Source organism: Miniopterus schreibersii (assembly GCF_964146895.1).
Source record: "Miniopterus schreibersii genome assembly, chromosome: 11".
NCBI classification, from domain to species: Eukaryota; Metazoa; Chordata; class Mammalia; order Chiroptera; family Miniopteridae; genus Miniopterus; species Miniopterus schreibersii.
Genome location: NC_138111.1, coordinates 321,041 through 345,668, shown reverse-complemented (window position 1 = coordinate 345,668; position 24,628 = coordinate 321,041). Strand labels below are relative to the sequence as shown.

General features: G+C 57.6%; 1 protein-coding gene across 4 annotated transcripts; it reads right to left on the bottom strand.

The window, feature by feature from the left end:
* Nucleotides 1-625: 625 nt before the first annotated feature.
* Nucleotides 626-22,010, bottom strand: TRAF2 (TNF receptor associated factor 2). 4 transcript variants are annotated; one of them, XM_081151813.1, is made up of 11 exons: nucleotides 21,966-22,010; nucleotides 14,684-14,901; nucleotides 13,998-14,076; nucleotides 13,741-13,839; nucleotides 9,743-9,904; nucleotides 8,632-8,706; nucleotides 6,546-6,620; nucleotides 4,586-4,876; nucleotides 4,009-4,186; nucleotides 3,405-3,553; nucleotides 626-2,905 (listed from the first exon to the last, which is right to left on the bottom strand). In XM_081151813.1, exons 2-11 carry the CDS (start codon nucleotides 14,869-14,871, stop codon nucleotides 2,687-2,689), a joined length of 1,515 nt encoding a protein of 504 aa, XP_081007939.1. In that variant the 5' UTR covers nucleotides 14,872-14,901; nucleotides 21,966-22,010; the 3' UTR covers nucleotides 626-2,686. The 4 variants fall into 4 exon arrangements, with proteins under 4 accessions (XP_081007939.1, XP_081007937.1, XP_081007938.1 ...); XM_081151811.1 differs by lacking the exon at nucleotides 21,966-22,010 and adding an exon at nucleotides 20,962-21,032; XM_081151812.1 differs by lacking the exon at nucleotides 21,966-22,010 and adding an exon at nucleotides 20,356-20,511.
* Between the last annotated feature and the right edge of the window lie 2,618 nt (nucleotides 22,011-24,628).

Genomic DNA, 24,628 nt, shown 5'->3' with positions numbered 1-24,628 from the left:
CAAGAACGAGAAATGGCAGGCACACAGGCTGGGACACAGGAATGACACTGTCCCTATTCACAGGTGACATAACTGTTGAGACATAAAACCCTCCACAATCTACAAAAAAAATCCAACCACCTCCTAGAACCAGGAAGTGCATTTGGGAAGCTTACAGAACATGAGTGTAACTCAACAAACACGCTTCTAACACTAGGAAAATACAATCGGAAACCAAAACTAAAAAATCAAGACCTTTTACATTAGCTAAACAAGAAAGCAATGCTTAGGCCTAAACCTAACAAAACACAGGGCATGTACCTGGAATTCTGCAAACTGATGATAAATGGAACCAAAGACCTAACTACAAACATGTTCATGGACAGGGAGAAGGCACAGGTGTCAGTTTTCCCCAAGCAGCTCTCCATATTTACCACGGTTCCCCTGAACCCCAGCAGGGCTTTTTGTAGGTACAGACAAGGTGGTTCTGAAAACACTTTAAGAGGATGAAAAACCAGACTGAGAGGAAAGTTATAAACCAGATACCCAGCAAAACCCGCACCCAGACTATGTAACTGACTCAGAACTCGGCAGTAAGAAAATGACCAACTCAGGTTAAAAATGAGCAAAAGAAACAAACACACACTTCACCAAAAAAGATATTCAACGTTATTAGACATTAGAGATGTGCAAATTAAAACCCAGACAGAACCCACACCTGTTACACGCACACGCACACACACTGCCCACGAGGACAGGCGGGAACAAGAAGGGGTCCAGCTGCCACCTTGGTCCACTGGGGCTGCAACCACCACCCAGCAGAGGCTGGGGGCTTACAAACAACAGCCCTCAGTGCTGGAGGCTGAGGATTGAGGTCACGTGCCAGCAAGGTGGGGACAACCCTCATTCAGGTGGCAGATCTCAAGGTGTCCTCACAGGATGGGTGAGCTCTGTGGGTCCCTCTCATAAGGGCACTGATCCCATCATGGGGGCCCCACCCTCACAACCTAATCACCTCCCAAAAGCCCACCTCCCAACACCTTCACCTTGGGGTCAGAGCTTCAAAGTGTGCATTTGTTGTTTGTGTGTGCGCGAAAGAGTGTGAGTGACACATTCAGACCCCAAGCAGCTGCTCTGGAAAATAGTTGCAGAATTTAAACTGCACTTTCTGTGTGACCTGGCAGTATCACCACACAGTTCCACAGTGCCACCGAGGACCAGATAGACAAGACCAACAAACGACAGACAGAAAGGACAGACTGGCTATTCTCCGAGGTCCTGGAGGAGCAGATACCTGCTTGCACTACAGTCCCCACCAAAGCCAGGCATCCAGGGAACTCACGGTCCAGCATGACAGGTTTTAAAACCCAAGGGAGGGAAACAGCTACCTGTCGATGATTCAGTCTGAGTCTTAACACATTTTAAAAGTGCAATAGTCTTGTTTGTGGATAAAGAAACAGTGAAAGAAAATTTAAGCCCAGCAAACTGCTGAAGATGGTGCCTGGAGCTAAGGAGGTGCTTCAGGTGCAACAGCTCCCATGTGTGGATCCAGGGATGGACACACATGCTTATTTCATCATTCTCTCTGCTTTTCTGTCCTTTAACTTCCCCAGAGAGACAGTGACAGTGTCAAGGGCAGTCAGATGTTAAGGGTTCTCTCTGAAGATGCCCAGGCAGTTGTGCCAGCCTGGCTCACAGGTCCCAAAAATAAGGACAGCCACCCGTCCTCACCCCAGAGGCTGAGGCCTGACCTGGATCTACTGAGGTCCACCTGTGGCCAGGCTACCCCAGGGGTCTGCGGCTGCTGGTGCCCAGAGAAGTCCTGGTTTGGGGGAGGGAGGGGCAATGTTGCTGTCAGGTCCCCAAACACCAACAAAGCCACTGGCTGCTCCCCCAGCTGGGGTCCCTGCATGCTCCATAGGGTGGGGCAGGCCCAGAACTGCTCTCGAGGCAGCCCCTGGAAGGTCTGAGGGAGGAGACAGCTGGCAAAGAACATTCCAGAAGAAAGAGCCGCCAGCTTCACCATGTTGCAAGAGTGAGCTGGAGTGTCAGGGAACCCACAGAGCTACTTGGGGAGCTGGAGATGCAGGCCAGGCTGTGAGGCCAGGAAGGAACCCCTGCAAGTCCACCACCACCAAGGCTGGAGCCAACGGACACCACTTAATCACAGAGGTGTAACGATTTAATGACAACTTTCCCGCAGCCTGACGGGGCAGCTGACATATCTCTTGGGGAGACTGAGTGTGCACCCTGCACATGCCACAGGGGCAAGCTGACAGGATGCTCTAAGGCCGAGGCCCCTCCCTGCCCCCTGGCCTGGCCAGGCTGGCAGAGCAGGTCCCCTCAGACCACGGCCAGGCCCTAGACTGTCCCTTCTCTCCAGGGCCACAGGGTGGGACCAGGCACTGGGGCTCCTAGTTGGGGTGGCCCTCCCCTTGCAACCCGCTTGCCCTCTGCTCACCTGCCCAGCTGCTCCTGCTGCATGGCAAGAGCTCCGAGCACCCACAGGACAGCCTGCGGTAAGCTCTCCAGGCCCACGGCCCAGCCATGACCTGGGGCTGAGCGCCCTCCCCTGGAGGTGGCTCCTTCCCCGCGGGACAGGACCTGAACTCGGCTCCTGCCCACCACAGCGAGGCCCAGGCCCAGCATGGTTGCTGTCACCAAGACGCTGGCCAGGCTGCCCCTGACCTGACCTAGTTGGAGGTGGCTAGAGCCCTGTCAGGTCCACGATGGCCTTGATGAAGATGGCATCGTCCCGCACATAGGAATTCTTGGCCTCCATCTTGGAGACAGGGCAGAAGAGGGGGCAGCCGCTTGCAATGTTCATGTCACTGACTGGCCGCTGGAAAGAAGATGAGGTCACATCGGGTCTGAAGGCATCAATCACATGCTCCCGGTTGTTCTGGTCAAGCAGCATGAGGGTCACCTGGGAGGAGAGTGCAGGAGGGACAGCATGAGCCTGACTGCCACCCACTGGTCAGCCCCTCTGGGTGACTGCCCGTTCTGGCATTTTTCTGTCCATGGACACTGGGCCCCAAGGCTGAGCCTAGTGCTATCGACCTGTATCAGCTCATGTGTTTGCTTAGTGATGTCCACACCCAAGGAATAGCCCATTTCAGGAGAGGCCACCCTCACCCTTTGCTCTGCCTCCTCCTGCGAGCGCAGTTCTGGCAAACCTCATCCCTAAATCTCAAGGTTTCAGGGGTGCATCACTCCACAGGAAAAGGTCCCCCCTTGGAAACAGGCTCTCCCAGGCCAAATTTCTCACTGCTGGTCCAAGTGGCAGTGAAGCTGGTGACTACCAGAGTGCTCAGTGATAGTGCCCACATACACGTCTGGGGCCAGGAGCCCCAGCACCAGCCCAACAACCTCGCCAGCCTGCAGGCACCCAGGGCCCCACTGCAGCCACAGGACTACTGGCGCACCTTTTGGTTGAAGGGCCAGCGCAGGAGGGCGTCGTTGGGGCCTTTCATCACCACAAAGAAGAGAGACAGGTGTGTGCCACGCCCGGTGCCATCCCCATTCAGGTACACACGCAGGCACATCTTGTAGCCGTACCTGCTGGTGTAGAAGGCTGTGGGGGATTAGGGGGTGAGTGGAGGGTGAGGCAGGGGCACCACAGAGGCAAGGCCCACCCGGTCGCCTCCCCTGAGGGACAGAGGACAGACTCTTCCTCCACCTCCCTCTGCATACTGCCCTCTAGGAGACCCACAAACTGGGCATTGAAAAGGGGGCATGAGAACAGCCAGCAGCTGGACATGGGGTGTACAGAAGAATAGGCCTGGTGTGGGGGGGTCCCGCCTGGTGCAGCTGCCCTCCTGGTGGCCGTGTTGAGATGGGGGACAGTAACTGCAAGGGGCAAGGAGCCGAGTCCTGGTGGGGGCTCCCACTACAGGGAGGACTAGTCACCCACCCCTGCTCTCAGGGAGGCATAGCAGGCTCCTGGCATGAGCCGGGGACAGACCCCAGCCTGGGGGGGGGGGGGATGGGACATAGACACCCAGGATAGCAGTAGCTGGGGAATAATACCTGGGGAGAAGATGGCTGGTATGCGGCCAGCCACAGCCTCCTGGCGCTTCCTGGCGAAGTCCGAGATCTTCCAGATGAACACCCCATCGAAGGTGGATGCCTCCATCTCATGAACCTTCTGCTCCAGGTCGGCCATTGCCAGGTCCTTCAGGCCGATGCTCCTCTCCAGCTGCTGCACCTGGGGGCACATGGAGCCCCAGAAGGATGAGGGGTCGTGGGCTTGCTCCACGCTGTTCTGTGGAGACCTCCTTCCATCTCACAGGAAGGGGCTGTAAAACCACCACCACGCCCAGCTCTCCTGTCTCCCCGTGCTCCTGAGGCTCCCCTGGGTCAGCCTCTCTCAGGTCAGCCCCATCCCCAGGAGACCCCACTCGGCCTGGGGTTCGAAGGCTGTCCTGACAGACTGCAAGCACACGTCCCATGGCTCCCTCTGCCCCCAGAGTCGGGTCCGTGCGTGAATGGGCTCAGGAAGGGGCTCTGTTCAGAGAGGGAGGCAGAGGCCAACACCGAGCTGGGGGTCCAGGCACTGTCCCCAAAGTCCTGGCTCGAGGAGGCCACCCCAGCCCCGGGCACAAACCTTATTACTCAGGGCTTCAATCCTGTCTTGGTCCAGCCGGTGCTGCCGGCCGCAGGCCTCAGCAGTCATGGCCACCCTCTCCACCTCCCGGTTCAGGACGCACACAATGTTCTCAAAGGTGGCAGTCTTCCTCTCCAAGGCCTCACACCTCCGCAGGAGCTCCGCAGCCTTGGAGAGCTCTGGCCCCGGGCCCAGGGACAGGTGCTTGGCCTCCAGGAGTACGCCCAGCAGCATGGCCAGGTGCTCCTGGAGCTGCTGCAGTTCGTGCTCCTGCTGCTTCTCGGTCTCCACCTGCAGAGACCACACAGGGCACTTGCCCTCCACACCTGTGCTCAGTCCTGACCCGGCTCCGCCACACACATGGCCTCGGCAGAGCACACAGGTGCCGGAAAGCGAGGTGGCAACATATATGAGTGACCTTTCCACCCATCTGCCTGCCCAAGTTTCATTGTCACTGTCAGAAGTTGGTCGTGTTTCACACACAAACCTTCCTACTCACTTGCTGGCCTATATTTACAGTGACAGGAGGAACACCCCCGGGGCTGGAGGGAGGGCAATAAAAAGAAGCCTCTTTGGATAGTCTTTGCTCCACAGATGTGACTTTGCAGCCGTGTTTCTTCCAAATGTCCACAACAAATTTCAGATAGTCTGACACTCAACAAATCAAAAGAAGAAAGAAACAAGGAACCTGCATGTGAGGCACCCCCACCCCAAGGAGCCAACCCCATGGTCCTCAGACAGGAGCCCCCAGGCATTCCAGGGAGCTGTGGGGACTGCTGTACATGGATGGTTTAAAAAAGCCAACTGTTCCCTGGCCAGGCGTGGCTCAGTGGTTGAGCATTGACCTAGGATTTAGGAGATCTCCGTTGGATTCCCGGTCAGGGCACACGTCCGGGTTGTGGGCTCGATCCCCAGTCGGGGGCGTGCAGGAGGCAGCCGATCAATGACTCTGTAGTCATTGATGTTTCTCTTTTTCTCTTCCTCTCCCTCCCTCTGAAATCAATAAAAATATATTTAAATAAAAAATTAAAAAGCCAACTGTTGCCCTAGTCGGTTTTGCCCAGTGGTTAGAGCATCGGCCTACGGACTGAAGGGTCCTGGGTTCAATTCCTGATCAAAGGCATGTGCTCGGTTGCAGGCTCAATCTCCGGCCTCAGTCGGGGTGTATGCGGGAGGCAACCAATCAATGTGTCTCTCTCACATCAGTGTTTTCCTCTCTCTCTCTCTCCCTCCCTCCCTCCCTCCCTCCCTCCCTTTCACTCTTTCTGGAAAAAGCAATGGAGGAAGTATACTTGGGTACAGATTTAAAAAAAAGCCAGTTGTTGCTATGCTTGGGGCCTGAGATCCAGGGTCAGACCAATGAGGTCAGTTTGGGTAGGAGGAGGTCAGTGTGCTGGAGGATGGCCAGGCCAGTAATTGCAGCAGAGAGGAGGTCACAGGCAGCGGGAGCCAAGGTCAACACAGGAAGAACCATGCAGGCCTCAGAGGTGAGTTGGGGAGGTGGGAGGCAGGTGGGGTCCCGGACCTATTTGTTGCTAGGAAGAATGCAGGACCATCCGGCTCACTGGACGTGACATAGCAGACAAGAGAGTCAAGAATGACTGCTGGACATTTGGCCAGTGAGGCTGGGTGAACCCAGGTACTCATTTTGGACGAGGTGGAAGACTGGCCTGTGCCTGAGGTATGAGATGCCAAGGGGGTGTCAGGGAGGTGCGAGGCACTGGGTGCTTTCAGCGGATGGGGGTGGTTAGGGCTGGGGCCACCAGAGGTGGAGATCAGTGGGAAGAGAGTGAGCAGGGCAACCTGGGGCTTAAGCCTGGGAACCTGAGGGCCAGGTAGCGAAGGACAGGCAACTAGGGCAGTGGGAACGAATAGGAGGCTGGTGGGGGCCACTGAAAACCAGGTTCAGGAAGGGGGCACCTGGTGCGGGAGGCGGGGACTCAGGAGGACCTGGACTCACCATCTCGGGGCAGCCGACTTCGTGAAACCGACAGGGCACTGGGCACTTGCCGCAGGTCCTGATGTGGTCCTGAAACTAGAAGGCCGTGGCGTCAGATGCTGCACCTCTGGGCCAGGTCAGAGCTCACAAGGGTCACTGGCCCACCCCACCCCACCTCTGCACTCTTGTCTGACCAAAACCCAAGAGCCCACTTCCAAGGCCAAAGATGTACACACACCTGCACACACACACAGACACACACTCAAACATGCTTCCAGACACACACACGCACTTGTACATACACACAGGCACTCACACATGCTTGCACACGCATGCTGACACATGTGCTCGCATACATCTGCACACACCCACAATGGCACACACACACAGATGCACACACCGGCACTCACACCTGCACACATCCCCCCCACATAGACACTCACATGCACTTACATACAATACACACACATATGCTCACAGTGACCATAACCGAGGTGGGTGCAGCCTGGGACCAACACCTCAGGACACCTGTGGAGATCCTGGTCCCTCCACCATAGTCTTGGGGTGCAGCGTGTCCGAGGCCCCAGGCCCTGGAGCCAGAAGCTGGTTTCCCCGGAGCCCAGAATAAAGAGGGGACCAGGCAACCACACTGACCTAGTGTGGTGTTGGTGCAGGACAACACAAGACCCACGGAGCTGAACAGAGAGGCTGCTGAGCAGACACGCAGCACCTGGGCTCAGGGAGGGCGAAAACAGGCTCACATTCCCACAGGTGGAGCAGCGGCAGGACACCCAGAAGTGGTCCCTCCTACGCCACCCACCAGGGACCTGGGATGTGAGAAAACCCAACCTCCAGAGCGAAAAAGTCCCCCCTCTGAATCACAATCAGAAACTGCAGGAGAAACCTTGACAGTGCTCCCGAAGCAAAACCACCAGGAAGCAAGCAAAAGTGCAAAAGACCCTAACACAGAGTCCCAAACAGGAAAGACAGACCAGAAGCTCCGCCAAGGAGTGGGCAGGAGTGCTTGCTTTGGCAGCATATGTACTAAGATTGGAACGATACAGAGAAGATTAGCATGGACCCTGCGCAAGAGTGACACGCAAATTCGTGAAGCGTTTCATATTTCTCTCAACAATAAAGATAAATTTTTTTAAAAAGTAGGCAGGAGCTGCGAATTCTTATCAAACGTAAGAGAAACACCAACAAACATGAAGCGAAAGCGCTCAACCAGGCTCATGCAGGAGAACACAACTCCAGTCGCCCCAACACGGTCCTCCCAGTCACCAGGGTGAGACCCGGAGCGCTGACCCGACACCCTGCTGGCAGGTTGGAGACCCAGGTATCCTCTTGGCTGACAGGGTGCAGGTTTCTGAACGCCTGGGTCTGAGCTGACAAACCACCTGCATCTCCCTCTGACGTCTCAGAAAGCCTTTTTCTAGTTTTCACTTTGGAGCTGTGACTATTTTACAAAAACTGCTACAAGGCAGTTTTTTAAAAGAGCATCTTAAAAACTCAAAAGCAAAAGGACAAGTGAGCTGAATGGCAGGCTGACCCAGCAGCTTGTCTGCTCAGTGGAGAACACTCGTGACGAGACCACACAGACGCATACCCTCCCAGAGCAGCGAGCCTGCGGGCGCCACAGTGATGATTACACAGCCAGACGACACCATGAACACTGTTCCCAGATCATCAGGGACTAAGATCTTCTGTAGCAGGAAGAATATTAGATTTGGGAGGTAAAAAACTGAACTGAGAGATCAGTACAAACCCAGGGTGAATTTTCTCTTAAAACAGAGCCAGGATTCCTACTGCTTGTAACCTGAACCTGCACTGTGGGACGGAGGGGCTGGGATAGGGAGGCGGCCACCCAGCACGCTTGAACCTCAGGAATGTTCAAAGGAAATACTGTGTACTCTACCACCGCCCAGGTGTGGTTGTTTCCATCACTGACAGTGTAACAGAAGAGTAGCCCACAGGTGACCCACACACAGGCCATCGTTTCTCCCTGGGGCGCCAGGTCGTAATCCCACAGCACGCAGCACAGGCCCCTCACAGCCAAGGCTTACACCATCCTTGCTGATCTCAGAGGTACCAGGACACAACTTACCTTCTCACGTGGGATCTTCTTCTTGCCACAGCCATCGCAAGTCAAGGGGAACTTGGGGCAGACCTCGTGGTGCGCCTTAAAGAGAAGCGGTCAGGAGCGTTAGGGGTGGGACACTGGGGATATGCTGATGCTGGCACCACGCCTAGCACCTGGTCATGCTGTGCTTGGCGTCACTGTCCTCAGCTCCAGGGGGCCTGTGGTTCCCCAAGACCCCAACCCCGTGATGGTGCTAGACACTGGCGGATCCTGCAGGCCCTGTGGGAATCTCAGAGATATTAGACCCTCCTCTCATCTGGTGGCATCCGGAGCAACACAACAAAGACGAGTTGCTAACAGAGACTTTCAGAGGAGTGGGACCACTTGCAGTCCTGACTAAGACAGGGCCATGTGGGATGGAGATGGCTGAGGTGGCCTAGCCGAGAATGGAGGGACTTTCTGGTGACAGACCAGCTGGAACATCCCTGAGACCCTGTAGATGCTGCAAGGCTCCTGGAGTCCGCCCGACATGCTGGCCCTGACCAGGTCTCCAAGATCTAACAGTTTATGGAAAGAGAGAACAGAGGAACGCGTTAAGGATACCTCAGGGATGCAATCAGCCAAGGCAAACTGGCCAACCTCTTCAACAAACAAATGGTGAACAAAAACCCCTAGGAAACCACTGGAGAGGAAGACAGGCCTCGCAGTCGTATCAGCAAAACACAGGCAGGACTGTCTGGGTCCTGGTGACAATCAGTGACCAGCACAGACACTCAGACACACAGAGCGAGCGTGTGACAAGCAACGATAAGGAGTTGCCCTCAAGTTTAGACATGGTGGTGACACAGAGAGGTCTGCACAAACAAGGCGCACGGGAGAATTTTTGGATGAAACACAAAATAGGGGAGTGGTCTAGTAACAGCCTGGAGGCCGGACTCAGCCTGGCGTGGGGTGACACTGACATACCCTGTAAGGTGATGGGATCTGCGCTACCCTCCTGTGTGTGAACTTTCCTGAAATAATACAGCTTCCTAAAATGACTTGGCTTTGACCCCACACCCCACCAAGTTCCCCACTGAGGGTCTCCCGCCGCACAGCCCCAGCAGCACACTGAGCTGGCTGCTCGCTGCCTCACCGTCACGTCGGCCCAGCAGCAGGGGGCCCGGCAGTGCGGGCAGCTGAGGCTCCTCCCGGGGCACTCCTGCTCCACGTGGCGTGCCTTCTCGCACAGGCGCACCAGGCCCCTGCACGCCGGGCACTCGGTCAGCATGAACGGGCAGTGTCCTTCATGGCAACTCTGGCAACAGAGGAAGCAAGGTGTCCACAGAGTGCATGCGGGACATGGTGGCAGCCACGCTGCGCCCACCCTGCGGGTGCCACCCAGCTGTGGCTCCTGCTTCAGGAGCCCCACAGTGCCAGCAAGGGCTACCACCCACGTTCTGAGAATCAAAATCCCTCCAATACCTCTGCTCCGGGTCAGAGGTAAGGACCTATTCCAGCTGGTGGCACCCTACCCACACCACAACCCCAAGAATGTCCCTCCCGATGCCTGACCATGGGGTACAGAGGGGACTGCTCTGAGTGATATTTGGAGACCATAGGACCATAGCCAGAGAGTGAGAGGGGCCGACAGGGTGGGGATGGGGACAGGTGCAGAAAGGCAGGAAAAGTGGGAGGGCACCAGATGGGGCAGGAGAGCCACAGCCGGTGACACAGGGACAAAGCCAGCTGGGCGCCAGGCGGCCAGGACAGAAGGCAGAGGAGTGACCAGAGTCAATGGCTATGAGAAGGGGCCATGGGGCCAGAGCAAGAAGCAGAGAAGACACTCAGGAGCCTACCACTCATCGCCACTCCACACCTAGAGCTGGTGAGCCCCACCTTCCAGAGCCGGCGGTACAGGGTGACATGGCCAGGAAGGCCCTAAGGCCTGTCTGAGGGAGGCAGCGTCCCAGCCTGGAACTCCCTGGGTTACAGGTTGCAAGGGTCAGGTGAGGGGAAGCCTGGGAGCAACCCAGGATGAGCCAGGGCAGCACGGGAGAAGGTCGAGGAGGGAGGGGCCGGCTCGGGTCTCAGGAGTCAGGAATCTGAGGGACCCAAGTTCAGACCAGCCTCAGGTTGCTGCTTTGCTGTGAATGAGCCAACAGGGAGACCCTGAGGGTACTGAGGGACCTGGGATGACCACTCGGACTGGAGGGGAGGGTGAGAAAGGGTGGGACCTGGATATGAGCTGGGAGCCAAGTGGGTCAATAGAGAACCTGAAGCCTCAGAGGCAACTGGGAGGACAGGTCAGTTCTTCCCCAAGTTGGGCCACAGGCTCCCCCAGGGGGTCAGGACCTCTATTCTATGGATCCTGCTGCCCTGCCAGCACTGGGGGCAGGGCCCAGCCTGGGCCACACTGAGCACAGAGCAGCCACTCCAACAAAACCAGAGGGGCCTCAGCAAAGATCTCAGTGCAGCCCTGGCCAGTGTGGCTCAGCGGTTAAGAGTGTCTGCCTGTGGAATGAAGGGTCCCGGGCTGGACGGCCAAGGGCATGTACCTCAGGTGCAGGCTCGATCTGGTCCTCTATTGGGACACATGCAGAAGGCAACCAACCAATGCGTCTCTCTCACATCGGTCTCTCCCCCACCCCTTCCACTCTCTCTGAAAAGCAATGGAAAAAATATCCTCTGGCTAAAAAAGGGTTAAAAAAATATATCTTGGTGCAGCACCTATAATTAGGGCCTGTGGGCTCCCTAAGGGTGTGCTCTCAGCAAGACAAACTCCTCGGGGGACGTGGGCCGACTGAAAGGACCATGTAGAGTGCAGGCACTACACAAGGGGAGAAGGGCACGTGGGCCATTGTGGACCACACCTGCCCACCGCCCCAGGTCCGTGTCCACAGCGGGGATGCTGTGCCACCACTGCACGGGCCTGAACCAGCTGTGTCAGCTCCCCCCCTCAGGAGACCTTCAGAAAGAACCATGTGTCAGAGAAAGCAACGTTTATTCAACCAAAATTCCAACTAGACATTTAAGCAAATAGCAGAGATGGAGCACACTCGCCTCTCTGCCAGCCACGGCCTCTCTCAGCCCCTCTCACTCCAGAGCAGCTGGCCGTGCAGGTTATCGCCACGATGAGCACCCAGCAGGCTCCACAAACACCTGAGTTCTTAGAAAATACTAGACGTCACTGCAGCGGAAAAACATTCAAAGGCTAAGCAGGGTCTCTCCTATCTTTCCACATTCATCTGACTGGGCCGTGGTACGAGCATCTCACAACACACCCTAACTCTGAGCAACCTCAAGGATAACCGAGCCAGCTCAGGGATGACATTAGGGCTCCAGCTCTGGCAGAGGTGGGGGGCACCTGTGCACCGAGGCTTGCGGCGTTGACAGCCGGGGGGAGGTTTCATCAATTTATCAAAGGCCACAGCCAGCAAGTGTCCCAGAGCAGCACCACCTCCCACATGACCAAACCCAGCTCTCAGGGACTTTCCAGAGCTGGGGACAGCCAGGGACTTTCCAGCCTGCATGCCTGCCGGCCATGGCAAGAGCCCAGGGCTGGCTGTGGTCCCTGCCCTCAGCCAGAGGCCCATGAAGCCATCGCCCACACCACAGGCCTGGAGGCGGCAGAAACCCCAGAGGAATCAGTAGTGGGGGTTAGTCCCCAGGGGTCTTGGTCCTCTCAAAAGGCAGCACAGTACCGCACACCCTACATGGCCTGCCCTCTCAGGAGAGACCCTGACTCCAAGGCCTCTCTAGTCACCTGGGCAGTAACAGCTGAGGGTTGGATGTAGCAACATCACCTATCTGTGCAGGTGAGCACAGTGGCCCTGGGCAGCTACAACCACAGGCAGAAGTCCTTCACTCCCAGAAAGGCACAGAAGGGTGCAAGAGTCCAGAGCTGCTCCACTCCCAGGACCTAGTGCATTTCCTCACCTGCACCCCAGAACTCCTCCCCAAGAGCCCGAAGACCATGCCATCAAGACATCAAGATGGTCCAGAGAGTGAGCACAGTGCACAGGCCAGAAGCAGAAAGGAGAGCCTGCCAAGAACCTAGGATACTGATGCAGACCCAACGGCCAATGCCCCCCACCCCTCTCTGCTGTCCACTGCCAAGGTGGCTCATTCCCAGCCCTGCCCGTGGCCTGGGTAGCCCTGCAGGAGCTCAGCTAACCATGGAGGAACCTGGGTCCCACACAAATGGCTCCCCAGCCTCACCAACTGGGCTGTACTGGTGATACCAAGGCATTGGCCTCACCACTCACCTAGCCCAGTCTGTCACTCTGTACCACTGACCACAACCCTCCCCCAGACCAGGCCACCACTGTACTTCCTGTCTCCGCCTCAGCCTCCTCCAGGGACCTCATGCATGTGGGATCCTATAGGATTGTCCTTCTATGTGTGGCTCATCTTGCTGAGCACAATGTCTTTAGGGTCTGTCCACGCTGTAGCTTGTGTCAGGACTTCCTTCCTTTTTATGGCCAGATAATGTTCCATGGTCTGGACACCATGCATTAGCTGGTGGGCAATTGGCCACTGTGACCCTTGTGTACCAGTAACCATCTGGGATGTCACTGTAAAGGGCAGTCATTAAGAGAGGTGACCAGAGCCCTGAATGAGCACAGACCCATCACACAGACGCCAGCATGCTAATGCAGGGACACAAGCCACTTGCCCAGCAGATAGGCCACGGAGGAGATGCACACTGGCCACTGCACATCATGGGCCAGGTACCTTTCTATGACCCTGGGGAAAATGTGCAGATGACTTCTGCAATTTCCAAAGTCAGCACAATTCAAAGTTGGAAAGCACTTGTCTGAGGACTTGCCAGAGAAGTCCCACCAAACGAGAAAGCTGGCTTCCTGCACGCACAGGACTCGCTGCAGCAGCTCTCGGGTGGCATGTGCCCTGCCACGCCACACAGGGGCTGCACATCATTCCAGACTGGGAAACTGGGGCCATGCTGCCTGGGCTCCATGGAGCGGGTCTGGGCTCCGTGCAAGTGGGCATCTAAGTGGACACATTAGAAGTGCCAACAGACCCCTTCCACAGACATAAGACAGGTGAACCCAGCAGGTGTCGCATAGCTCCGTCACACTGTGTGCGGCGAGGGACTGCCTCGCAGAGGCTGTGTACACAGGCAGGCCCTACCTCGTACTCCTTGAGGGTCCCCTTCCAAGTACAGCCATCGGTGGGGCAGATGGCTGGCAGGCTCTCCACCTCCCTGCGGGCAGCATTGTCTGGGAACGCCTGGGGAGAGAGCGGCCTGCGGTGAAGCCTCCTCCCAGCCCCGCAGCCTACCCCACGTGACACAGCAGCAGATCATTTCTAGCTGATGAAGTTTCATCTGCCATTGGTGTCATTAGAGGAAATGTTTTCTGTCCATTTCAACACTTTTAGCCACTCACCGAGCTGCTCTCTAAGATGGAGATGCCTTCCTCGTATATTCCCTCGTGCACACAGGCAGCACAGTTCTGAGGCCCGGAGCTGGGGAGAGGGTGGTGCCGCATGAGACCTACTCCAAGGACACTCGGCCACATCTGCCAGCCAGGCCACTCTGCATATCCCCACTGTCCCCCAAGTCAGCAACAAGCACACGTCAACATGATGTTCAAACATTCAGAACAGTGAGGAAATGTGATCCTCCGACGATCGCCCCATTGTGAACGAGGCGCTCCCTCTCAGAGCACACCCGCAGCAGGTAGAGGCCATCTCACCTTGCCACCAGGCACCCCGAGCCGCAGGGCCCCTGCCTTGCAGGCTTGCCCAGCAGGCCCTGCGTGGGGCTCGGCAGGTGCCTGTGCTCTAGAGCAGGTGCCCGACACACCCACCACCAGCCAGTGCACATGTGAAACTGCCTGTGTGCACACCAGCAACAGGAGACCAGCAGAAACCAACCCCAGTAACCCAGGGTTACTTCCACATGCCACACAATGTCAGCTTGGACCTATCTCTACGGGGTCTCACTTCTGCTTGTTTGCAGTGACCCTGTGCCGTCAGCGAGGGTTCACCTGAGCACAGTCTGCCCAGAGCCACCTCCCCGGCCAGCATAGCCATGCGGCCAACCCCACCCCTGCCCATCCCACCCACATACCTGAGGATGCTGCTCAGACAGAAGGAACAGTAGCGGTGGCCACACTGCGCCTGGAAGGGCCTGCGCAGGACATTCTTACAGGCCGAGCACAGGTACTTGTCCTCCAGCTTGGTCCCCAGGAGAGTCTTGGAGAAGCCGGGCTGCAGCACGTCTAGGGAGCTGGGAGGGGTCACGCTGGCTGCAGCCATGGAAGCCGTGTCCCCCGCGAACACCAAGCCCTGAGGAAGAGCAGAGTGCGTCACCGCAGTCTTGAGAAGTGCCCGTCTCCACAGTAACCCTCAGGGAAAATGCCTGGCCTGGCAGTCAGGGCTCTGGGTCGTCAGGCTGACTGGTGGTCAAGAATCTGGGAAGCATGACAAGCTCTGGAAGGCCTGGGAAACAACCCAGTCCCTTCTCCCGTCACAAATGCGGAAACCAAGGCTTAGCTGGAGTGGCGACCTGCCCATGCCACGTGGCTGGCACCCGCCTGCCCACCCCACAGCCCCTAGGCCAGCAGGCTGTCCTCAGTGTCACCCAGCCTGTGTCTGAGCACGGAGAACACCATCTCTGCTAACTCTAGTGCTCGGCGGTCCCCAGTCTCCTGAGGGCCCCACAGTACGTGTGCTGCTGTACGGTAATGGCCTCTACAGCAGGTCTTGTCAGCCTGGCAGCATCCGGCAGTCTCTCCCACGTCAGCTTGGTGCCACCACTCTGCCCTGCCCACTGTCGCCACAGTGCCTCTCACTTCAAGGCTACCCTCTGCTGTCCAGCAGGCTTGGGAAGGCCCCCAAAGCAAGGCAACCAGGATGGGTGATTGGTGGGGGGGGCATTCCCCAGCATTCAGAGATTCGGAAACCTCAGATGGAACTCACTGTCCAATGCTCACAATCTCAAAAAGCCAAAGAAACTACCTGTTGCCCTTGGAAAGGGGCAAGTGTCCAGCAGCCCCTGAGCATAAAGCACTGTTCCCTCTGGAAAGCTCGAGACCCAGGAAGACGCCAGCCCCTAAAAACCCAAAGAGCTTTCCTTCCCATGCCTGGAAACACAGGCATGGTTTGCCTACAGGCCCCTGTGGGGGTCCAGGGCACTATGAAATGACACCCCTTTCCAGGAGACAGGTCTGCGCAGAGCAGCGATGGCGTTCTGAGGCTGCCTCGCTGTCCTAAGTTGGCCTGACACCACAGGAAGCAGTGACAGCGGGATGTCGTCGGGCAAAGCCACTTTGAGTCTTCGTGTTTAGACTTGGTACCAATGAGGCCTTACCCCCGACTGCACTGCACAGTTTGGAACATTTTCACACCCTTTCCAGCCCGCAAGGCACACACTTGGAGCACTAGAAAGCAGCCCTCAAAAAGAAAGCCTTTTGGCAGAGAATCTAGACCCCTAAGTTCTGATGAGCTAGGAGCACTGGCCAGGGTGCCACTGAGGACCCACAGCCTCATCTGGGATCCCGCTGCGACCTGCCCACGGGCACACTGGAGCAAGGCCACTGGGGCACTGCTCGCAGGACAGGCACTCCACATGTGCTCTGTCCCTTCCTTTTGGTCACGCTACCAAACTGATTCCACAAACCGTGCATGGTTTAAAACCCCTGCTCTAAACTAATTAGACGCAGGAACTTCACATACCATTTTTAGAAAGAAAGGCCATGGTCTATTTACATTTGCTGTATTAAATGAAATACAATATGAAATATGAAGGACTCAGGCCACAGCGTGTTTTCTATGGGCAACAGGTAAAACAGAAGGAAGGGTGCCGTGCTGGGTGCCAGCGGTAGGGTGACGATGTGCTGTTAATCCTAACCTCAGGATGTTTTCTCCATTGATTTTTAAAGAGAAGGGAGGAGGGAAACATTACTGTGAGAGAGACACATCAATTGGTTGCCTCCTGCCCCGACCGGGGCCTGGGATAGAACCTACAACCCAGGTAGGTGCCCTTGACTGGGAATCAAACCCTCCACCCTTTGGTGCTCAGGCCGAAACTCTAACCACTGAGCCATGTTAGGCAGGCGCTGTTCTTTTTTGAAAACCTCACAGAATAGTTTCTTGTGGCAGTTGTCAGATGGAGCTTTATTCTTCCAGTCAACATTCCACCTAAACACAGCAAGGCCCCACTTTTTGGTCAACTGACCACACCTTCTGTAGCAGACTGAACCCATCATATGAATCCATCAACTGACTCCTTTTAGACACAACAATGGGCCCCTTGACTGATAAAAATGGGGAAAGGGCCCAACACAGCTGGGCCTGGATATCTCTCCGTTGGCTCCTGCCTGCTTAGTGGTCACAGATGCCTGAAACACAGGAAGGAGGGGTTGGAGCTCATCCAGCACCAGGGCATTGGCCACAGGGCAGACGGGCAAAAGGTGCCCACGTGCTCTGGGAGTTCTTAAGTTCTCAATATTTCATTCAAATCTCACTTACCATTTATATTTTAATTTTTAAGAATTATAATGAGCCCGGCTGGGAATGGCTCAGCGGTTGAGCGTCAACCTGGGATCCGCGCAATCGGGGTTTGGTTCCTGGTCAGGGCACATGCCTGGGTTGCGGGCCTGATCCCCAGTCGGGGGCGTGCAGGAGGCAGCCGATCAATGACTCTCTCATCATTGATGTTTCTATCTCTCTCTCTCTCTCTCTCTCTCTCTCTCTCTCTCTCTTTCTCTCACCTTCCTCTCTCTGAAATCAATAAAGATATATTAAAATAATAATAATAATGAAAACAGCACAAAGACTCAAAGATGTTGTGCCAAAATCAACCACTCCTGCAGCCCCATCACACTTACCCAAAGCCTGGAAGAAAACCTGTGTGTCTCTGGCCCTGGCTGAGCCTCCCTGTGGCTGAAACCACACAGGGCCCAGGGCTCCCCGTGTGCCCAGGAAGGGGTTCTGTCCCCGGGGCAGTAGCCATAAGGGGTCAGATGTCACGAGTGCTGTAACCCAGAACCAAAGTGCCCTGCTGGTTCTTTCAAGCTTCTGCTTTATTTCCCAAACTCTGACTCTCTCAGGTAAGTGGTTAAAAACCAGAGCTATAAACTCTATCCAGGTGAGTGACTCGCACACACCCTTCCCCAAAACAAGCTCCAGACTCAAGTGCCCTAACTTTCCATGACAGGGGCCCTTTGGTAAAAGGGCATTTCTAACAGATGCAGAGCAGTGTTTACGAAGTAATTTGGTTCCATGGCATCAAGGTCAGACAATGTCGCCCTGTGGTGATGGGCGCCAGGACAGCAGCTACCTAGGGAAGCGATACTGCGATATGGTGCATGTTTGTTTGGTCTTCTCCCCAGGTCCTGGCACAGAGTTCCCCAGGTCCTGGGACTTCCTGAGTGAGGGGACAGAGGAGTATCTCTGTTAGTCACAAGCCCTTTCACCACCAGCTCACCCCAACTCCAGGGAGGGGACAGGAGCTGCAGATTGACTTAGTCCCCAATGGCCAATGAGTTGACTATTCATAAAAATCCCACAGGAAGGGTTCGGAGCTCCCAAGTTGGGGAACACAACTCAGTACAGGAAGGGTGACATGCTGGAGGGGACATGGAAGCCCTTCCCCACCCCTGCACATCTCCCATGTGGCTGTCACGCAGTATTTCCCTGCAGCTCTGGACGTCACAGTATGACAGATGTGGAACATGAGTAGTGTCAGTCAATGATCCTCCCAGGGACAGGTTGCACTGTTACAACAATCCAGTGCTGCCCAAACCGACATCAGAGGGGGCCCTGAACAAGCAACCAGGACTTCTGCTCCTCCCTCAGACCCCCAAGGCTTCCCCAACTTCACCTGTCCTCCCCTGCCCGCCAGCTGGAGGGCCTCTGCTTCTGTGCCGGGCCTCCCTCCTGCGATGGTTCAGCTCGCTACCGCACCGGCTCTCTCTCCTTGGTATTGCAGGCCTGTCCCCTCTAGCATGTAAGCACCAAGAGGCAGGGACCCGGCCTGTGCAGCGGGTACAGGAGTGCCCTCCCTGCTCCCCAGGCTTCAGTCCTGTGCACTGACTGACTCTGACACCCACTAATCCGCACCACTGGTCCAGGTCCAAAGCGGGGCACCCTGCCCCTGGAATCTGTGCCATCCATTCCTTCTACCTGAGTCACCTACTCCACCTCCTACCCCCACCCCCACGGTGTATTTGCTTCTAAACCACAACCAGTCTGCGAGACCACCTGCCCCAAATGCCCTCTCCACCCTTGTTGGGCCTTCTACCCTGCTCCTGCTCGAAGCTGGGCACATCTCAGCTCAGACCCTGGGAGGCTTCTGTGAGCCTTCCTCTGCCCTGCCCCACTCAGCTTCTCAGGACAGGGGTGGGGCACTAGGGTGAGACAATAACTTGCCCTCCCTGTGGACACTCCGCCCAGCACACATCAAGGACAGGAGCATCCAGCACAGGCCTGGACTCCAGGACAACAGAAACTGCACCCTGTTCTTAGCAAAATCTGTGGAGTCTGTGGGTAATTTTTTCTGGATTTTCCTCTCTGGACCATCCTGTGCTTCCCTGTCCACCCTGTCAAACTTCTGCATGGAAACCCACCTGCCAGCCACAGTCTGTCCGTGCACCGACTGCTTGCTGGTGGGCAGCCTGGCGTTTCCACCGCGGGGAGGGGGGTGTATGTGCGCACAAACCCCATGATCACAAGGTAGAGAGGCCCTTTTCTTTCTGGAGAAAGTGCTCTCCCCAGACACAAGTGGTCTCTGTAAATCCTGCCTCTAGCCCCCACCCACTGCTGAAGCAACGTGTTCCTCCAGGTCCCAGGAAAGACACCAGTAAGTCTAGAAACTGCAGGAGCGAGAACCAGGGCTGCAAGCTCGTCGGTCCGGTCCCGTCCCCCCCACCCCACCCCTGCCGCGGGCAGAGGCTCCAGCATGGCCCGCACTCCATTCACCACCGGCCAGCCGCCGCCTGCATGGTGCTGGGGAGACGGCGCGACTACCCACGGAGCGGACAAGGCCACATGGCACAGCACGGCCTCTGGTGGCAGAGGTCTGGGGTGCAGGGGGGACACAGGAAGGGTGCGTGGGAAGCGCCTGCGGGGCTGCCCCAGGCCAGCGGGCAGCGGGCACAGGGCCGGGCCCACCTCGCGCCTCGGGGCTGGGAGGGGAGAGGCTGGGGCTGCAGTGCAGCTGCGGGACGTGGGAAAACACCGCCGGCCTCGCCGCGGGGACGGGCTTTGAGGGCAGCAGTTTTTGGATTCCGCTCGTTTGAAAAACAACAGTAAACTCCGCGGTATGTAAACTATGCTGCAATAAGGCTGATTTATAAAAGAAGAAAAAAAATGTTGGCCGAGACCTGCACCTAAAGCTAGCCGCTGAGCACTGCGATCCTCCGCGGTGACAAGGGGCCGACAAGGGGCCCTGCGCGCTGCCGTGGGCTGGGACTCGGCCCCACTCGCGAGACCCGGCCGGGGCGCCTGCCAGCTCTGGGGGCTCCTGCCCGCTCTCGGGGGACCTGCCCGCTCTGGGGGCGCCTGCCCGCTCTCGGGGGGCCTGCCCGCTCTCGGGGGACCTGCCCGCTCTGGGGGCGCCTGCCCGCTCTCGGGGCTCCTGCCCGCTCTGGGGGCGCCTGCCGCTCTCGGGAGCAGCGGCCCGGGCCCTCCCGTCGCGGTCAGCGCCGCCCCCTGACCAGGCCTCCCGCCCCACGCCCGGCTCTGTGCCCCGGGCAGCTGCCCGCACCCGGTCCCCGCGCAGACGGCCCTCGCCCCCACCTCCGGCCTGTTTCATCTCGGGACCGCACCAGGCTCACGGGGGCCCAAAGGGAGGGCCTCGGGCCTCCGCTCAGGCTCCGGGGCAGCGGCCGGGCTGCGGGTGACCTCGGCCCCCGGCGCTTCCAGGACCGGCCGCGTGCGCGGCGGAGCTGGGCCGGGGGACGGGGCGGAGTTAGGGGCGGGCGCGGGGGGCCCTGGGCCGGCCTGCGGGGCGGCGACGGGAGAGGGCGGCCGGGAGGCTCGGGCGCCGGGCGGAAAGCCCCGGCAGGCGGGCCCCGGGTGGGCGCGGGGAGCCGTGCGGCGCCCGCAGGCCGCGGCGGGGAAGAGGGGCGCCGGGACCCAGCCCGCGACCCCGCGTTGGGGACCCCGCGCCGTGGATCCCGGGCGCGGAGCCCGCGGGCGTTCGCGAACTTTCCGTCGCGGGCCCCGCTCCTAGTTTCAGTTTCCGGTTCCCCCGCCCCGAGAAATCCCCTCAGGCCCGCGGGGCGGCGGCGACCCGTCCTCCCGGCCGTGCGCCCCCCGGCGCCGCGTGTCCGCGCCCCGACCCGAGACCTGACCCTCGACCCCCGACCCCCGACCCGACGTCGACCTCCGCGCCTCACTCACCAACGGTTGCCGCGCGCCAGGAACTGCGCTCCCGCCCAGCCGCCACCGCCTCCGCGGCGATCCGCCCGCGACCCCTCCTGACGGACTGATGCAAGAGCCTATCCGGAGCGCGCAAGGAGCCGCAGCGGGTGTTGATTGGTCATCTTTCTCCCCCGCCTCCCAGCGTGTGCTCCTCCCTGACGGGCAGATACAAGAGCCTACCAGGAGCACGCAGGGAGCCGCAGCGGGTATTGATTGGTCGGAGCTGCCGTGACGCAACACTTCATTCATTCCCCGCCTGGGTCTTTGCGAGCGGCGGCTGCCCCGCTCCCTCGCAGCTCCGAGTCCGTGAGCTCCGCGCGCCGCAAGAGGACGGGGCCCCGCAGCGAAGCCTTCGCCGCTCTTCACCTCCCGGGAACCTGCCGGTGCCCACGGAGGGTCAGGCCCACGCCGAGGACACCGCGGCGGCGCTGTCCCTCCGCCTCCCCAGCCCCGGCTCAGCAGGGCCCCAGCGTGAACTACGTTTCTAAGAAAAACCAAGAAAAGTCCCCGCTCACTTTAAAGGGTGCACAAGGCGGCGAGTCTCCTCTCGGGTAGCCTAGCGCTCTACGGCCAGGTCGCGCTGATGGTTGCCTGGCATCACGAATGGACAAATGACACGGAACTGTATGGTTTAAGTGGCGAGTTTTATGTTATGTGAATTTTACCACCAATAAAACCAAAAATGCACAAACTCTGGCCTTCAGACACACGGAAATGTGGGACACGCCAATGGAAACATCTGGAAAGGAAGCAGTGGTCCTGGCCAGAAAAAAGGAGCAGCGCTCGGAGGGCCCTGAGGCCAGTCTGTTTCTTTTGTGCCAAGGGAGAGTCAGGACTAAAGAGACAATCTCTCACTGTGCATGGGCTTTGCTAAATATCTGACAAACAGCATCTCGCCTCATACCTGTGCCGGAAGAGGGGCACTGCACTCTCAGCTCTTCACTTTGCAGAAAACACGGCAGCTCAGAGGTAAGATTCCTTACCCTGGGTCACACAGCACATCCAGCACCTCCACTGCCAGGATCATCTGAGGCAGCTGCCAGAGGTGGAACGCACTGAAGAACAGTCCACGTTGCGCTGGAAGTGCTTGTGTCACGCCGTGTAAGTCATTACTTGGTCTGCAGTCAGAATTTCCCGACCCGAAACACCGCGTGCCTGGGAGACAGCAGCCAGGCCGCCCTGCCTCTGATGCAAGTTCCATGAACTCAAGGCTGAGTTGGCCACAAGCAGCGGTGGAAACCTCCCACGGACAGCCCCATGGCTTTGTGAGCTCTCAGGTGTAGGAAAATTTCTCCTCTCCGCCGCTGTGAACCCACCAGCAACCCTGCAGGAAACGGTTCTTGTTGCAAAGAAGTTCAGCTGCAGCAGCGCACCCCGCTTCCTTCAGGGTAAAATCGGGAAATCATCCACCTGCCTGCCTTCTGCAGTGATTCCCGGGAGGGTCCCTCCTCCAGATCAGGGCTCCTGCAAAAGCGCTGACTGGGAGCCAACTCAGCCTGCCCTTTGTCCACAGATCTCATGAGCAAGGCCTCGCCTCCCTGGAAGGCAGCCAGCCGCCTATGGACGTCACTGAGCCAATCCCCAAGGACCTGCCAGCACTTCAAGCGTGAAGATGCTTTTGCTTATCGTAAAGGTTGCTGCTTTTACAGGATTTTCACACACACTTTTTTCTTTTTTAATTTGACTCTAATGACTGGCCTGTAAGGTGAGCACAGCTGATAACAGAGGGAGAGGGAGCCTCTGTGACTTGGCCCTGACCAGGAAGTGGCCACCCCACCCCACCTGCCAACTCGGAAGGGGTAACACCCCCAATCTGGCAGGCTGGAAAGGGATGACTCACTCTGGGCAGCTCAGGGGATTCCCAGTCAGTTGCCTTCCAGCCAAAAAGAAAGTAAAACTCAGCCCAAAGCATGGTGGGGAGGAACCAGGAGGCACCTGGGACACCCCCATGCAGCCCCAAGAGGGGGCCAGGGCTGGGGTCTCAGGTTAGCAAAGGGCACGAAGGGTTCAGCCTGGAGCAGCTGTCCTGGGCCTCAGAGCCCCCCCCATGCCCCCACCCCCAAAAGGCATGGGCCTGGCTACAGATCAGGGTCAAGGTTATGTGGATGTCTGCTACCCATGGTCTCAGCTGGGGCAGGAGAGGGCCCATCGGCTGCCTACTAGGTGAGCAAACCATGGGCCCAGAGGCTACCACCGCCACCTACTTTGCCTGAAGGCAAGCAGCTCACCCCCTCTCCCTCCTCTGACAGTCTACCCTGCCTTCTTTTTCTTTCTCCCCTTGGCATCTGTGCCCTGAAGGACATGGCCTGTCCCCTCATAAGGCTCTCACCTCACTTCCTTCCCTCACTCAGGCCTTTGGGAAGACAAACACCAGTTTGCACATGGGGCTAGGAGACAGGAAGGGTGACCCGGGCTCCCACTCAGGACCTGGACATGGGACATCCCACATGTGCTCCTTGGGCTGTCCTCAGAACCTCCCAGGGTGGGGCTACCTCACCAAATACAACCCACTTCACCTAAAAGCTGTCCTTGTCTTTTTATTTTTCAGACATTTTAAGGTCAACCCCAGGCAGCAGCTTCTGAAAGCTGGTTTCACTCTCACTTTGTTGTCATTGGAGGGACCTGCTTTCAGAAGGGCAGGCGCCCGCCAGCTCTGCACCAGAATTCCCCTGCACTGGTGCCAGCCAGGAGGGGCTTCCCCTTCCCGCCTCCCTCCCCCACAAAGCACACAGCCCTGGGACAACCCCTGAGGGAAGAAGACACAAGGTGGGCCATGATACCCCAACAGCACCAGTGCCCTGGGACCAGGAGGCCACCCAAAACTGCAGGGAGGAGAAGAGGCCTGCATTGGGAGGGTCTGCCCAGGGCCCGCCCACTGGCAATGGGAGCCTAGCAGGAGGAAAAGCACAGAACTGGGAAAGGACAGTTTTCACTACCGTTTGCATTCTCTGTAGACTGGGGAAGGACACAGAGTAATAGAAGTAAGGAAACATGTTCACTGTTCACCATCTCATGCTTTTTAAAACCACGGATGATATTAACTATTCAAAGCATGTTTGTGTTTGAAAAGCAGGTCACTTCAGAAGATCTGGAAAACGCAAAAGTACTCAGAAGAAAGCGAAGATCACCCCGAATTCCCTCACCCGGAGACAAGCTCTGCCAGGATTCCCTGCACAGTTTAACACCCACCTCCCTTCAGGCAACCTCAGAACACAAGTGCCATTCCACACCCAGAGCCAAACCCCAGGCAACAACCTCACATGCAGAACTGAAGGTGCCCAGGCTACCCAGGCTGTCCTGGCTGTTCCTGCCTGGCTGCATGAGGCCTGGCCACAGGGCTTTTGCACCAGCCAGGCCCTCACCTGGACCAGCTTCCTCCCGCCCCCAGCTGCCTGGCAAGCCTGGTCCTCTCCAGGCCTCAGCGTCTGGGTATAAAGATAGTCTTAGTCCCGAAGGCCCCACGTTGAGTGGGTTCCTCCCCACTTGCCCCAGGTGACCTAGGTTTGTATGCCTGTGTCCTTCCCCACATGTGGGTCCCTGGAGGGCAGCGGTCTCTTTGGACTCTTTCGGGGCCCATTCTGGCCTCGTTCTCAATGGATGGAGAAAGGCCGAGTGGCTACTAGTGGCTGGACAGAGTCTAGGTCCC

Excerpts from the sequence above, each read along its gene's own strand:
- TRAF2 (XM_081151813.1), bottom strand. The coding sequence starts at position 14,871 with ATGGCTGCAGCCAGCGTGACCCCTCCCAGCTCCCTAGACGTGCTGCAG. Across the intron at positions 6,621-8,631 it reads AGAAGATCCCACGTGAGAAG|TTTCAGGACCACATCAGGAC; the intron begins GTAAGTTGTGTC and ends ACGGCCTTCTAG. Across the intron at positions 4,187-4,585 it reads TTGAAGCCCTGAGTAATAAG|GTGCAGCAGCTGGAGAGGAG; the intron begins GTTTGTGCCCGG and ends ATGTGCCCCCAG.